This window comes from Aquarana catesbeiana, linkage group LG06 (assembly GCF_042186555.1).
Source record: "Aquarana catesbeiana isolate 2022-GZ linkage group LG06, ASM4218655v1, whole genome shotgun sequence".
NCBI classification, from domain to species: domain Eukaryota; kingdom Metazoa; phylum Chordata; class Amphibia; order Anura; family Ranidae; genus Aquarana; species Aquarana catesbeiana.
In genome coordinates this window covers 13,287,350-13,303,910 of record NC_133329.1, presented here as the reverse complement: position 1 = coordinate 13,303,910, position 16,561 = coordinate 13,287,350, and the positions used below count along the sequence as shown (strand labels likewise).

The 16,561-nt window shown below is 44.3% G+C and overlaps 1 protein-coding gene across 2 annotated transcripts in view; it reads left to right on the top strand.

Annotated features, from left to right (window-relative positions):
• The window catches only part of LOC141148159 (caspase-7-like), a 109,501-nt gene that overhangs the window by 39,204 nt on the left and 53,736 nt on the right, over positions 1 to 16,561 (top strand). For both annotated transcript variants that reach the window (XM_073635341.1, XM_073635340.1), the window contains exon 6: positions 5,673 to 5,801. In XM_073635341.1, coding sequence (XP_073491442.1) covers positions 5,673 to 5,801 — 129 coding nt within the window. The remainder of the gene's footprint in view (positions 1 to 5,672; positions 5,802 to 16,561) is intronic.

Genomic DNA, 16,561 nt, shown 5'->3' with positions numbered 1-16,561 from the left:
TTTCATTATTGGACATATTCCTGAGTTGGGCCTCCAGTTTGGCTACCAGTGGGACCATGTTAGTTTTGACAAGCGTGGAGGTTTTGTTTGTAAGTGTGATACCGAGGTATGTGATGCCTCCTGTACTCCACGTGTAAGGTAATTGTGACTGTAACAAGTTGCGCGTGGGGGGGTGGTACACCAAGATCCAGTATCAATGATTTGGTGAAGTTAACTTTGTAGTATGAAACTTTCCCAAATGTGCTAAGAATTTTGTGGGCTTGCTGTAATGATGTGACCGGCTTAGTCAAGAGGAGGATTACATCATCTGCAAATATTTTGATGGTGTGTGTGCTGGAGCCAAACTGGAAGCCCGTAATCAAGGGGTGAGTCCTTATAGTCCCAGCTAGGGGTTTGATCATCAAATTAAAAACTGTTGGGGATAGGGGGCACCCCTGTCTAGTTCCATTTGTGATGTCGAAGGGTTTGGATAAAAACCCTGTAGAGTATATTTGTGCTGAGGGACATGAGTATAGAGCCATGATGGCTTGTAGTATGGGGCCCTTAAAGCCAAACTTGGTGAGAGTCATTTCCATATAAGTCCAGTGCACTCTGTCAAACGCCTTCTCTGCGTCAATCGACAGTAGCAGAGAAGTTGTTTGAGTTTTTTCAGCAAAGTTTATCACATTTACAATTCTCCTGGTTGCGTCTGAGGTTTGTCTCCCCCTCACGAAACCCATATGGTCGCGCTGTATGATAGATGGTATGATATCTGTTATTCTCCTGGCCAATAGCTTTGCATATACTTTTATATCGGAGTTAAGGAGGGAAATAGGACGAAAGTTGGCTGGTGTGGTGGGTTCTTTGCCTGGTTTTGGTAATGTTACTATGTGTGCTCTCAGCATATCTTGTGGGAGTGTGGCGGTCTCAGCAACTTGTAATACAGTCAGGTCCATAAATATTGGGACATCGACACAATTCTAATCTAATCTAATCTAATCTAATCTCCACCACAATGGATTTGAAATGAAACGAACAAAATGTGCTTTAACTGCAGACTTTCAGCTTTAATTTGAGGGTATTTACATCCAAATCAGGTGAACGGTGTAGGAATTATAACAGCTTGTATAAGTGCCTCCCACTTTTTAAAGGACCAAAAGTAATGGGACAGATTAACAATCATCCATCAAACTTTCACTTTTTAATACTTGGTTGCAAATTCTTTGCAGTCAATTACAGCCTGGAAACTGGAGTGCATAGACATCACCAGACACTGGGTTTCATCCCTGGTGATGCTCTGCCAGGCCTCTACTGCAATTGTCTTCAGTTCCTGCTTGTTCTTGGGGCATTTTCCCTTCAGTTTTGTCTTCAGCAAGTGAAATGCATGCTCAATCGGATTCAGGTCAGGTGATTGACTTGGCCATTGCATAACATTCCACTTCTTTCCCTTAAAAAACTCTTTGGTTGCTTTCGCAGTATTATGCTTCGGGTCATTGTCCATCTGCACTGTGAAGCGCCGTCCAATGAGTTCTGAAGCATTTTGCTGAATATGAGCAGATAATATTGCCCGAAACACTTCAGAATTCATCCTGCTGCTTTTGCCAGCAGTCACATCATCAATAAATACAAGAGAACCAGTTCCATTGGCAGCCATACATGCCCACGCCACGACACTACCACCACCATGCTTCACTGATGAGGTGGTAGGCTTTGGATCATGAGCAGTTCCTTTCCTTCTCCATACTCTTCTCTTCCCATCACTCTGGTACAAGTTGATCTTGGTCTCATCTGTCCATAGGATGTTGTTCCAGAACTGTGAAGGCCTTTTTAGATGTTGTTTGGCAAACTCTAATCTGGCCTTCCTGTTTTTGAGGCTCACCAATGGTTTACATCTTGTGGTGAACCCTCTGTATTCACTCTGGTGAAGTCTTCTCTTGATTGTTGACTTTGACACACATATACCTACCTACTGGAGAGTGTTCTTGATCTGGCCAGCTGTTGTGAAGGGTGTTTTCTTCACCAGGGAAAGAATTCTTCGGTCATCCACCACAGTTGTTTTCCATGGTCTTCCGGGTCTTTTGGTGTTGCTGAGCTCACCGGTGCGTTCTTTCTTTTTAAAGATGTTCCAAACAGTTGATTTGGCCACACCTAATGTTTTTGCTATCTCTCTGATGGGTTTGTTTTGTTTTTTCAGATTAATCATGGCTTGCTTCACTGATAGTGACAGCTCTTTGGATCTCATATTGAGAGTTGACAGCAACAGTTTCCAAATGCAAATAGCACACTTGAAATGAACTCTGGACCTTTTATCTGCTCCTTTTAAATGGGATAATGAGGGAATAACACACACCTGGCCATGGAACAGCTGAGCAGCCATTTGTCCCATTACTTTTGGTCCCTTAAAAAGTGGGAGGCACATATACAAACTGTTGTAATACCTACACTGTTTACCTGATTTGGATGTAAATACCCTCAAATTAAAGCTAAAAGTCTACAGTTAAAGCACATCTTGTTAGTTTCATTTCAAATCCATTGGTGTGGTGTATAGAGCCAAAAAGATTAGAATTGTGTAGATGTCCCAATATTTATGGACCTGACTGTATATCGGAGCACACAACAGAGTGATAGCAATAATTTTAGCACCAGTGCTTCTGTGTAACTCTAAACGGATGACCTTTAGGGGCTTTTTAAAACATTGCGGCCACACACAATTTTAAGGTTTGACATGGGTATCTATTTACTCAGCACAACCTCATGTCTTATATTTTACACCCCAAAAAATAGGTAATAAATTGCATTTAAATGAACAAATAGTGGCATTGATATCACAAAATAAACGTGAAAAAAATACTAAAACAGTTATAATGACACCATGTGATAATACTAACAAAAATCAACTGTGAAAGAAAAATATATCTGAATTGAAATAAAAATGAAAAAAACATGTCATGGCCATTTGTGACGCATGACGTTTCGTTTTATGTCACGATGTGACATGTCGATACCAATGAGTGAGCGAGTGAGGGTGAGATTTTGAGGCTGCATCGTGGGTCCACCGTGACCACAATACACCGCTACAGTTGCCTAACAAGAGTGTGCTTTCATTGCCTTTTTGTGATTGAATTGTTGTGAGTTTAATGGTTGAAGATTTCGTTTTACACAATAAATGGTTTGACGTTTTTACACTATTGGAAGCATTTTTTTCATTCACATGTGGAGCAATCCGCTCCTGTTATGCACGGTTGGATAACACTATTAACCCTGGTGGGTTTAAAAGTTTTGATGCCGAGCATAAGAGTGCAAGGCAATTACATTTGGTGAGTGAGTTTCTTAAGGGAGTGAATTCACTGTCACATACGGTGTGGTGGAAGGAAGTTCATTTTGAGTAACCATTGAAGAAGTACCACCGGGTTAATCACTTGAAGATTATCACTTTTATGGACTTTAATTGAAAACCACTTTTTTTCATTGTTTTGTGCGGGGTTTTTTTTCATTTTTATTTCACTTCATATATATTTTTCTTTCACAGTTGATTTTGTTATCATTATCACATAGTGTCATTATAACTGTTTTAGTATTTGTTTTACGTTTAATTTTGTGACATCAGTGCCACCATTTGTTCATTTAAATACGTTTACACTTTATTATTAATTTAAGTGGCAGCTTTGGGAGGTTGTGTGTGCATGAGCGCAGTGGTGGGACATCAAGCATAGGTGCGTGTGACTTGCTGACCAACAGTTGAAAATAAATTGCATTTATTTGCCCAGAAATTAGCATAAATGTATTTTTTACTGAAATGTTGCCTAATGTGTAACATAAAAAATTAGAACTACCTAAATTTTTTTCTCTAGGGTGTCTGATTTTAAATATATATATATATATATATATATATATATATATATATATATATATATATATATATATATATATATATATATTGGATGGTTTTAAGTAATCTTCAGGTCTAAAATTTTTAATTTTTTGTTTACATTTAAAAAAAATAAATGTCTCCAGGACTGCCGTTGTGGAGGGGGTAGTGGGAGGACGGTGGGCTGAGGAGGAGGTAAATTGCACCTTCACCTAAGTAGACAAAAATCCTTGCACCGGCTCTGCATGTATTCCAGGCTCCGCTTGCCCATCTGCGGGCCCGGGACCAACATAACGGGTGCCGCCAGAGTCTTTTAGACCACAGATGTCTCATTAAAGAGAACCTGTTACCAAAAAAAAAAATCACCACAAAGGGGTCTTTGTCCCCTATGTAAAATAAATAAATAGTAAAAAATAACAGTTCCACCCAAGCATATAAACCCCCCCAAATTTATGAGGCCTCCCACCAGGACTGCTGATAAGATAATACAGCCGGCCCTCCTGTACTGGGCCCGGGCCTCATCAGTTCAAAAGCGGGCCCAGACATTTACTGAGCAGAAGGGCCGGCTGTACTATCATATTACAGACACTGATCCTTTTCTGCCTCCCACTACAGCTCTGCCAACTTCTCCTCCTCTCATCTGACTGCAATTCAGCAGGATTGGTTATAGCCCTTGCGTACCTTCCATCTGCTGTCTGGGCCCCTCTGTGTGCCCCTTTCCCCTGCAGCACTGTCGGCTTCTCTCCTCTCCTCTCTTCTGCAGGATTTTTCAGGACAGAGAGTAGGGGCTAAGTGGCCAGTAAATATGTAATTTGCTGGCCTCTTACTTCACTTAATGAATACAGTCAGTGACCGGTACCAATCACTCCTGTCGCCATTCATTACTGAAGCATAGTAAACCGTGTTCGCTATGCTTCAGTTTGTGAATGAGCAGGAAATCTTAGAGCATTTTCTGTTCATTCATTTCTGCAGCTGAGGCTGCAGAGGCTGTACAGAATTATGTCCTCAATCACTTTTTTGGCCGGGGGGGCACTGTCAGGTAGGCTGTATGAGGCCCTGTGATTTCTATTATAACAGCAGCCCTGCCTCCCACCCCTATATATACACATGTATAATGAACGTACACACAGGCATTGGGGGGCGCCTAAGCACAAAAACGTTGATTGCGATACACCTATTATAAAGTGTTCCGTAAACTGTTAAATATAAATTCTGAATAATAGAATAAATGTTACATATCGTCGCACATGTCAAAGTGAGATAAATATTTCTAGCACCAGACCTCCTCCATAACACTAAACTAATACATATAGGGGGCTTTTAAAGCATTGCCTATAGAAAATATAGGTTACTGAAGTTTGTCGCCATTTCACAGGTGCACGCAAACTTAAGGTTTAACATGCTGGGTATCTATTTACTTGGTGCAACCTTGTATGTAAAATTCTACAAAATAATTGGGTAATTTATTGCATTTGCATGCCCTAAAATAACCTTAGTGTATTTTTTGCAGAAATGTTGCGTTTCTTAGTCCTTTGCGGTAATATCATGTAACATAGCAGAATTGTAACTGCCTCCATTTTATTCTCTAGGGTGCCTGCTTTCAGAAAATATATACTTTAAAATATACTGTGTACACTTCCTGAAGTGTATTTGAAACTGTACACCGCCGAATACACTATATATATATATATATATATATATATATATATATATATATATATATACACATACAGTATATATCAAATTTAGTATATAGTTATTTTATGATGAATATATCTCTAACATGTCTTTGTCATCTGATTTATTGCTCTCATTGCTTCATCAGATTTTCCTGTTCGGCATGGGACAGAAAAGGACGCTGAAGATCTGTGCAAATGTTTTGAAGATATGGGATTTGAAGTGAAGGTTCATAATGATCTGGGCTGTAAGGAGATGGAACAGTTGCTGAAGAGCGGTGAGTACATGCAGTGTGTCTATAATACAGACAGTGTTGGGTCTAATTTTAGTACAGGTGACCACAGTGCATAAAAAACTTCATCAAGTTGAATTGGTTATTTTCTAAACTAGAAATTAAAAAAGTGCAGCGTTGATCTCTACCGAAAAAAAAAAAGAAGAAGAATGAATAAATAATACAAATAAATAAACAAATGATTAGTGCAAAGCTCAATAAAGTGATAAATGTGCTTAATAAAATTCATAAATAATACAAAGTAAGACATATACTGTATAACAATGAATTAAACAATTTCCATCAAACTCAAATGAAAAAGTCCCAGTTCCTCTCCAAATGTTATCAACTAAATAATCTTCCAAACAGTAAATGTCTTCAAGTGATATCCATACCACCTCTGTGTAAAGTGAGTGCTTTACTGTATGGTAATGACCCCCAGTGTAGGAGTATAAGTGGTCAAACACCGCTTAACAGGTATGTCCTCACATACTGTAGGATCCACAAACAGGATGCAGGGTTCCACAAGTATCCACAAATGGCACAGAGGATGGATCATCACCAGGGACACACATGAGAAATGCAGGACCCTGTCAAAATCCACACAAATCACTTATATGAATGGTTTATGTAGACAGGGGGCTCTCCCATTGTGTATATTAGACACAGACTGTTTGTTACGAAAGGGTTAGAAACACTTATAAATATGTAGTGTAGCACGTTCCCCTTGGGGACTTCTTGGATTTATCTGCTCCTCTGCTTTACCATGACCCTGTGAACCTTCAACCCACCTGACACTCTGGGTTTTGACATCTTTTCACAAGCACCTTTAATGACACGTCACACAAGTCAATATATTTATGTTATCTCAGCTTTTACTGAATTAGCAAAACATTATTAGTTTGTAAAGGAGGACAATAGATCAGCCGAGTTCTGAAAAACAGCACAGACTCAGTAGAAGAATTTCCCCAAACACAGCTTAAGAACAGTTTAGCAGTAGGAAAGTACAATATACATATAATGTATTTAGAATGATATAATACCTGTAGCATGACCTGAAGGACAATGAATGATTAAGTAATTAATGCAAATAGTTAGTCTCTAAGGGGAACCCCAGTCACCCCCTTGGCTAGGCGTACCTCTTCTTCCTGAAAGCACACAGGGATTTCTTTCTGCCATTCCAACAGTACCCAGACTTGGTCCAGGTCGTGCTCTGCTTCCATATCCATGTAATGGGGGTCTGTGATTGGGGATTCTGTAATGGGGGATCTGTGATGGGTCAGTCTGTGATGGGTCAGTCTGTGATGGGGTTTGTAATAGGGGGGTCTGTGTTGGGGGGTCTGTGAGGGGTCTGATGGGGGGGTCTGCAATGGGTCGGTCTGTGATGGGTCAGTCTCTGATGGGGGTCTGTGATGGGGGTCTGTGATAGGTCGGTCTCTGATGGGGGTCTGTGATGGGGGGTCTGTGATGGGTCGGTCTCTGATGGGGGGTCTGTAATAGGTAAGTCTCTGATAGGGGGGTCTGTGATGGGTCAGTCTCTGATGGGGGAGTCTGTGATGGGTCAATCTCTGATGGGGGGTCTGTGATGGGTCAGTCTCTGATGTGGGGTCTGTAATGGGGGCCTGTGATGGGTCAGTCTGTAATAGTGGGGTCTTTAATGGGGGGTCTGTGAGGGGTCAGTTTGTAATGGGGGGTCTGTGATGGGGAAGTCTGTAATGGGGGTCTGTGATGGGGGTCTGTGATGGGTCAGCCTGTGATGGGGGGGGTCTGTGATGGGTCAGTTTGTAATGGAGGGGTTGTGATGGGTCAGTTTGTAATGGGGGTCCGTGATTGGGGAGTATGTGATGGGGGTATGTGATGGGTCAGTCTGTGATGGGTCAGTTTGTAATGGGGGGTCTGTGATGGGGGTATGTGAAGGGCCAGTATGTGATGGGTCAGTTTGTAATGGGGGGTCTGTGATTGGGGGGTCTGTGATGGGTCAGTATGTTATGGGGGGATCTGTGATGGGTCAGTTTATAATGGGGGTCTGTGATGGGTCAGTCTGTAATGGGAGGTCTGTGGTGGGTCGGTCTGTGATGGGGGGGTCTGTGATCGGGGGGCTCTGTGATGGGTCAGTTTGTAATGGGGAGTCTGTGATGGGTCAGTTTGTAATGGGGGATCTGTGATGGGGGGTATGTGATGAGAGGTATGTGATGGGTCAGTCTGTAATGAGTCAGCCTGTGATGGGGGGGTCTGTAATGGGTCAGTCTAGGATGGAGTGTCTGTGATGGGGGGTCTTTGACGTGCACGGGAGACTGCAATGTGGAGGATATCATGTGGAGTCATAGCACCAATATGACACTCGGACCTCCGCTGGAAGAAACAGTTTCTGACCGGACCCCTGTAAATTTGAATTCAGGACCCTTGCACTATACAATCTCTTTTAGATCTACCATAAACTATGTAATGCAAGGGTCTGCCTGATTGGATACAGAGTGATTGGATATATAGGTGGATCCTCCTGATATATAGCTTTGCAAAATCTAAAGGAGACCGTACAAAGATTGTACAATCAGATTGTATAGTATATGACCACCTTTATACACCTAATTAGTTTTTGTGTCATCAAATGTTAACAGCGCACCAAACACAGAAGCAAACACAAATTTTGCCACGTAAAAAAACAAGCCACAAATGCAGCAAAAAACATAGTGAAAGCTATGCTATCCGCAACACGCCAAAATAACCCTCCTCCAGCAGGACTGGATCCAAACCTCCCCTTCTTCAGGCCTCCCCAGGGATTAGCTAAAACCCCATAAATATTCAGACTGTTTATCTGACTTTCCACCCTCTGTGATTCTAGAACTCTCTAAAATAGGGGAAATAATCAGACCAGCAGCCTGTGAAGCACTGAACAGGCTAAAGCAATCAACAACTGCTCCACTGGCTATAGAGTAGCCAGCTAAATTTACCTAATATCCTGATACCCTAACTAGGACTATGATACACACTGATAATTTGTTATTTATTTTTTTGCGGTGGAGATTAGAGTTGCACTTGTATTAACAATTTTTGTGGATATTATATGCTGGCTACTTTTTTCTTACATATCCTTATCTTAGATGCCATTACATTACCATTTTACAAGTGTTAGGTCTGAGGCTGTGTGTTGGGGCATTTAAGTGTTACATTTTTAGCATTAAGAAAATGAGGTCTTACTAATGATTTGTACAGGGGGAAAATAATATCTCTCTCTCTCTGGAGTCCATACCTCTCTTAATACAAGAAAGGACTTTGCTCACTTTGGAGACTGCAGCTTGGTATTGCATGTTATTATTGAGCTTATGATCTACATAGTTGCCAACATTGTAAAAAAATTTATAGGGACACTTTTTTGGCTGTAGGCGTAGCCTTATTATAATTAATTTGAAGGCGTGACATAGCAAAAAAAGAAAAATGTGGTTTACGTGAAATAGTGGGTGTGGCTTATATGGGTATGGTTCAAATGGGGGTGTGGTTAGAGTCTGAAATGACTGAGAGGTGGAGAAATAAAGGGGGAAAGAGGGAGGGAGAGAGACAGGGAGGGAAGGAGAGAGAAGGAAGGGAAGAGGGATGGAGGGACAGCAGGCCCAGATCCTACACCACAATAGAAATGTGTATTCCAGAGTTTAACAAATAAGCAGATAAAGATACTCCAAACACCTGGTGTTAGCGCTTCAATCATCCCGGCACCATGGTTGTTGTGGTGTCAGGTTGATTGAAGTGCATCATTACTATTATTCCATTGAAATATAGAATTAAATCATTCAACTCACCATAATCCAGAATCAGTGGGACCCCTGAGCGTGTCACCTGCCACGTCGATTGCCACCAGATGACATTAGGTGCCCCATCAGAGTGTGTCCTTACATCAGGTGCCCCCAGCAGAGTCCGTCCTTACATCAGGTTCCCCCAGCAGAGTCCGTCCTTACATCAGGTGCCCCCAGAAGCAGAGGCCCTCCTTTCAGATCTGTGACCCTGGCAGCAGAGCACCTCCTTTACATCTGGTGTCCCCAGCAGCAGAGCCCTCCTTTACATCTGTGTCCCCGGCAGTGGACCCCTCCTTTACATCTCTGTCCCTGGCAGCGGAGCCCTCCTTTACATCAGGTGTCCCCAGCGGAGTCCCTCCTTACATCAGGCGTCCCCAGCGGAGTCCCTCCTTACATCAGGTGTCCCCAGCAGAGTCCCTCCTTACATCAGGCGTCCCCCCATTGGAGCCCCCCTTACATCAGGTGTCCCCCATTGAAGCCCCCCTTACATCAGGTGTCCCCCCCATTTGAGCCCCCCTTACATCAGGTGTCCCCCATTGGAGCCCCCTTACATCAGATGTCTCCCCATTGGAGCCCCCCATTACATTAGGTGTCCCCCCATTGGAGCCCCCTTAAATCAAGTGTCCCCCATTGGAGCCCCCTTAATCAGGCATCCCCCCATTGGAGCCCCCCTTAATAAGGCGTCCCCCCATTGGAGCCCCCCTTACATCAGGTGCGCCCCATTGGAGCCCCCCTTAATCAGGCATCTCCCTATTGGAGCCCCCCTTAATCAGGCGTCCTCCTATTGGAGCCCCCTTACATCAGTTGTCCCCCCATTTGAGCCCCCTTACATCAGTCGTCCCCCCATTGGAGCCCCCTCACATCAGGTATAGTGGTGTCTCCGCCACCATTACAGTTTCCCTGTTCCCCGGAACAAAATAGAGGCAGAGCTGGCCGCGTGGCTACAATAGAAATTAAGCTGCGGCGCTACCCACCCCACCCCTTTCCATAACAGGTCAGAGACAGACCGGGGGCGGGGCGTGGGCAATGCCACAGCTTAATTGCTATTGTAGCCACCCATGCTCTTCTTCTGGTCTTCTTAAAAATGGCGGCCGGCAGGGACATTGTCTCCACCGGCCGCAGACCTCTAGCGGTGGTGAAAAATCAGGAAAAAACTGATTTCGAGGGATATTTCCTGGGACACAATAAAATCGTGAAAAGGGTCTAAATTCTGGGAATGTCCCAGGAAATTCAGGACAGTTGGCAAGTATGGATCTACCAAAATCCCCAGATCCTTCTCCACTATGGATTCCCCCAGTTGTACTCCCCCTAGTATGTATGATGCATGCATATTCTTAGCCCCCAAGGGCAGAGCTTTACATTTATCAACATTAAACCTCATCTGCCACATAGTTGCCCAATTAAACAGTGCATCCTGTTCAAAATCGAAAGTGCTAATTTTAAAGGCTAATTTGCATGGTATTGTCCTAAAAAGGGTTTGGTGACCCGGGTCCTGCCCCAGGGGACATGTATCAATGCAAAAAAAAGTTTTAAAAAATGGCCGGTAGGTCCTCACAGTTACTCTTGGTGGGCGCTGGAACGGGCCCTGCTGTGAAATATTATATCAAGAATTGTAATTACATGCCACTGTTGAACAGGGCCAGAAAAATTGGGCCTTTGGTGGTGGTGGTGCCACAACACTGTAAGTCCTCACAGTTACTCTTGGTGGGTGCAGGAACAAGCCCTGCTGTGAAATATTAGATCAAGTATTTTAATTACATGTCCCTGTTGAACAGGGGCAGAAAAATTGGGCCTTAGGCACTGGTGCTGGTGCCACAACACTGCAACCCCTCACAGATACTCTAGTTGGAGCGCAGGAACGAGCCCTGCTTCAAAGAATTGCATCAAAAATTGTAATTACACGCCAGCTGAAAAATTGGGCCTTAGGTACTGGTGGCGGTGCCCAGAACCAAAAATGTTCTTACAAGCTATCAGCATGATCATTGAGGAGGAAGACGATAATTACTTAGCATAACAGAATAGTCACTCAGCATCAGCATAAGCAGTCTTTGAAGGGATCTGACATTTCCAAAAAAATTATTCGATTACATCAGCATCAGGAGCTTGGTAGCTGGTGGTGATCCAAGACTGATTCATTTTTATGAAGGTCAGTCGATCGACCGAGTCGGTGGACAGACGCACTCTGTGATCAGTTACAAAGCCTCCAGCAGCACTGAATGTGCGTCCTGAAAGAACGCTGGATGCAGGACAGGCCAGTAGCTCAATTGCATACTGTGCAAGCTCTGGCCAGTGATCCATCCTCAAGACTAGGGATGAGCTTCGAGTTCGAGTCGAACTCATGTTCGACTCGAACATTGGCTGTTCGCAAGTTCGCCGAACAGCGAACAATTTGGGGTGTTCGCGGCAAATTCGAATGCCGCGTAACACCCTTTAAAAGTCTATGGGAGAAATCAAAAGTGCTAATTTTAAAGTCTTATATGCAAGTTATTGTCATAAAAAGTGTTTGGGGACCTGGGTCCTGCCCCAGGGGACATGGATCAATGTAAAAAAAAGTTTTAAAAACGGCCGTTTTTTCAGGAGCAGTGATTTTAATAATGCTTAAAGTCAAACAATAAAAGTGTAATATCCCTTTAAATTTCGTACCTGGGGGGTGTCTATAGTATGCCTGTAAAGGGGCGCATGTTTCCCGTGTTTAGAACAGTCTGACAGCAAAATGACATTTTGAAGGAAAAAACACATTTAAAACTACCCGCGGCTATTGCATTGCCGACAATACACATAGAAGTTCATTGATAAAAACGGCATGGGAATTCCCCACAGGGCAACCCCGAACCAAAATTAAAAAAAAAAAAATGACGTGGGAGTCCCCCTAAATTTCATACAAGGCCCTTCAGGTCTGGTATGGATATTAAGGGGAACGCCGCGCCAAAAAAACCCAAAAAAACGGCGTGGGGTCCCCCCAAAAATCCATACCAGACCCTTATCCGAGCACGCAACCTGGCAGGCCGCAGGAAAAGAGGGGGGGACGAGAGTGCGCTTCCTCCGGCATTCTCGTCCAGCATCTCCTCCATGGCATCTTCTATCTTCTTCTCCTCGGGCCGCTCCACACCCATGGCATGGAGGGAGGCTCCCGCTCTTCTCTTCATCTTCTTCTTCTTCTCTTCTTCCTTCTTCTCTTCTTCATTTTCTTCTCCGGGCCGCTCCGCATCCATGCTGGCATGGAGGGAGGCTCCCGCTGTGTGACGGCGTCTCTTAAATCCCACTGTGTGACGCACGGTGACTTGACAGGACTTCCCTGTGACGTCATGGGGAATGCCACAGGGAAGTCCCGTCACGTCCCGTGCGTCAGAGGGGGGCGGGGTCACCGGGTGGCCCCGCCCCCCATTATTTAAGAACCGTCAGACGAGGAGAGGCCGTCACACAGCGGGAGCCTCCCTCCATGCCAGCATGGGTGCGGAGCGGCCCGGAGAAGAAAATGAAGAAGAGAAGAAGGAAGAAGAGAAGAAGAAGAAGATGAAGAGAAGAGCGGGAGCCTCCCTCCATGCCATGGGTGTGGAGCGGCCCGAGGAGAAGAAGATAGAAGACGCCGCGGAGGAGATGCTGGACGAGAACACCGGAGGAAGAACCAGAAGAACCAGAAGATGAAGGAAGAAAGAAGAAGCATTTAAATAAAGGAATTGTCAAAAACTGTCTCTTGTCATTTTTAACATTTTTGACAGTTTTTTAGTGAAATGGTAGGGGTAAGTACCCCCTTACCATTTTACACAGGGGGAGGCCGGGATCTGGGGGTCCCCTTGTTAAAGGGGGCTTCCAGATTCCGATAAGCCCCCCGCCCGCAGACCCCCACAACCACCGGCCAGGGTTGTGGGGATGAGGCCCTTGTTCTCATCAACATGGGGACAAGGTGTTTTGGGGGACTACCCCAAAGCACCCTCCCAATGTTGAGGGCATGTGGCCTGGTACGGTTCAGGAGGGGGGGGCCGCACTCTCGTCCCCCCCTCTTTTCCTGCGGCCTGCCAGGTTGCGTGCTCGGATAAGGGTCTGGTATGGATTTTTGGGGGGACCCCACGCGTTGTTGTTTTTTTGGCGCGGGGTTCCCCTTAAAATCCATACCAGACCTGAAGGGTCTGGTATGGAATTTAGGGGGAACCCCACGTAATTTTTTTTTTTATTTTGGCCGGGGTTCCCCTTAATATTCATACCAGACCTGAAGGGCCTTGTATGGAATTTAGGGGGACTCCCACGTCATTTTTTTAAAAAATTTTGGTTCGGGGTTGCCCTGTGGGGAATTCCCATGCCATTTTTATCAATGAACTTCTATGTGTATTGTCGGCAATGCAATAGCCGCGGGTAGTTTTAAATGGGTTTTTTCCTTCCAAATGTCATTTTGCTGTCAGACTGTTCTAAACACGGGAAACATGCGCCCCTTTACAGGCATACTATAGACACCCCCCAGCTACGAAATTTAAAGGGATATTACACTTTTATTGTTTGACTTTAAGCATTATTAAAATCACTGCTCCTGAAAAAACGGCCGTTTTTAAAACTTTTTTTTGCATTGATCCATGTCCCCTGGGGCAGGACCCAGGTCCCCAAACACTTTTTATGACAATAACTTGCATATAAGCCTTTAAAATTAGCACTTTTGATTATTCATGGTCGTGTCCCATAGACTTTAACGGTGTTCGCGTGTTCGAACAAACTTTTTTCCTGTTCGCATGTTCTGGTGCGAACCGAACAGGGAGGTGTTCGGCTCATCCCTACTCAAGACCCAGTAACCCAGAGGATTTTCGGGGGAAAGGTGTCCAAGTCAGATCTTGCCCCTAGGTATTCCTGCACCATGTAAAACAGACGCTGGCGATGGTTGCTGAAACCGATCATAAATATAAAGGAAAAGAATTTTGCGCTAACCATACAAAAATTAAAACAATCGGTGCAGCTACTCGTGTTAGTCAAAAATACAAAAGACCCAAAAACAATTCATATATAGTGTGACAAGCGTGCATCCTAACACAGTGTATGCTATACATAGTATGTAATCCCTAATAGTTCTGAACCCTATTAGTGTGATAACAAACACACAAAAAAACTTTCATGTGAAAAAAACTCATGTGAAGAGATTACTAAAAATCATCTAGACATTTATAAAAACTATTATAAAATGAATCACCATGCTCAAATTATATTGTGAACGTAAATATAGTGCCACTAGCCACAATGTTACAAAAAAGACATTTTGAACAGCAACAATGTAGCAACCACTCTACACCTCAAATTAGTGCTGAAAGGAACAGTCTATCAGTGAGAACTTCTCCTCCCTGAATATCCTGTATGGAAAAATAAAATTTGTAATAAAAAATTCAGTCCTCATAGAAATATATTATGTTGATGATGACCCAAATCTTCTACTGGAAAAAACAACGATGATCTTCCCACTCAAAGATATAGTAGAAAAGGCTGCTTACCGGATCAGATGGATCTCAGGTTAAAGAGATCAAATAAGCATGTTGCATTAGCCTGCCGGCTTCTTTAATTGCCACCTGGATGTCGATGGCGGGAGATTTCCTCATCCACTTCACCCAATCCGCAAAAAACAGGCACCCTCTGTTTAGTATAACGGATTTCCAAAGCTCCAGAAGGTTTTAGATCTTTAAATGATCCATAGGACAATAAGAACACCTCAGTGGGAACAAAGCAGGAGAAACTCCATAGTGCAGATGTGTATTAAAAATTCATTATAAAAACTTTTCACAGTCACTTCAAAAATTCCACTGCAAATAGTCACAGCAATGACAATGACACAGAGCACACCAGAAACCGCAAACCAACAACTTCAAAGTGCACAGCAAATGGGAACCAGATAAAATACAGCTAAAAATTAGCAGACATGCAGCGAGGGAGCAAACCAACTGACTGCATGGGGAAAAAACAGAAAAAAACGTGATGGCGTCACAGTCTCTAGCTCCACCCGACGCGTTTCTCCTAAACAGGCTTCCACTGGGAACGGAGACATGTCCGTTTAGGTAAAACTGACTGAAGCCTCAGCAACAGGTTGTCCAGAAACAGGAGTTTGTAACCTCCCAGTCTCTGGGAACGCATTGCACAGACCTTTCTTCAAGGCCTCCCGAAGATGTTTCATCCTCTGCTCTCTCTGCGACGGCAAGATAAGGTCCGCAACCTTACCCTTGTAACGTGGATCAAGGAGGGTTGCCAGCCAGTATTGATCCCGCTCCTTGATACCATGAATACGAGAATCCTTCTGCAGGTTTTGCAGGATAAGGAAGGCCATGCAGCGTAGGTTTGCTGAGGCATTCGGTTCTGGGTCACTAAGGACGACATGATCCGCAGCCACCTCCTCCCAGCCACGTACAAGTCCATGGGTTTCCTGGGACTGCAAATGATCCTTTAAAGACTGCTGCTGATGCTGAGTGCCAGGCTCCACCTCCATGCTGACACAATCCTCCTCCTTCTCCCCCTCTTCCTGTGTGATCGGCGGGCACGCAGGAACACTGTCTGGATAAAGAGGGCCTTGGGAGCTAAGGAAGTCCTCCTCTTCCTGCCTCTGTTCTGCCTCAAGTGCCCTGTCCATTATTCCATGTAGCGTGTGCTCCAACAGGTGGACAAGGGGGACGGTGTCACTGATGTATGCATCCCTGATCATGGCCCACTGGCATGGGGAAAAAAAAAACAAGCTCCCCTGACCCTGTCCTGGTGCCATAGTCGCACAGGTACTCATTGATGGCCCTCTGCTGCGTGTGCAGCTGCTGCAGCATGACCAACGTTGCGTTCCACCTGGTGGGCATGTCACAGATTAGGTGGTTCTAGAGCAGGTTAAAATCCTTTTGGAGGTCTGCCAGCCGAGCACTGGCATTATATGACCAGCAGAAATACACACAGACTTTCCTGGCCTGCCTCAGGACATCCTGTAAGCCCGGGTACCTGCCCAAGAACTGCTGCACCACCAAGTTAAGGACGTGA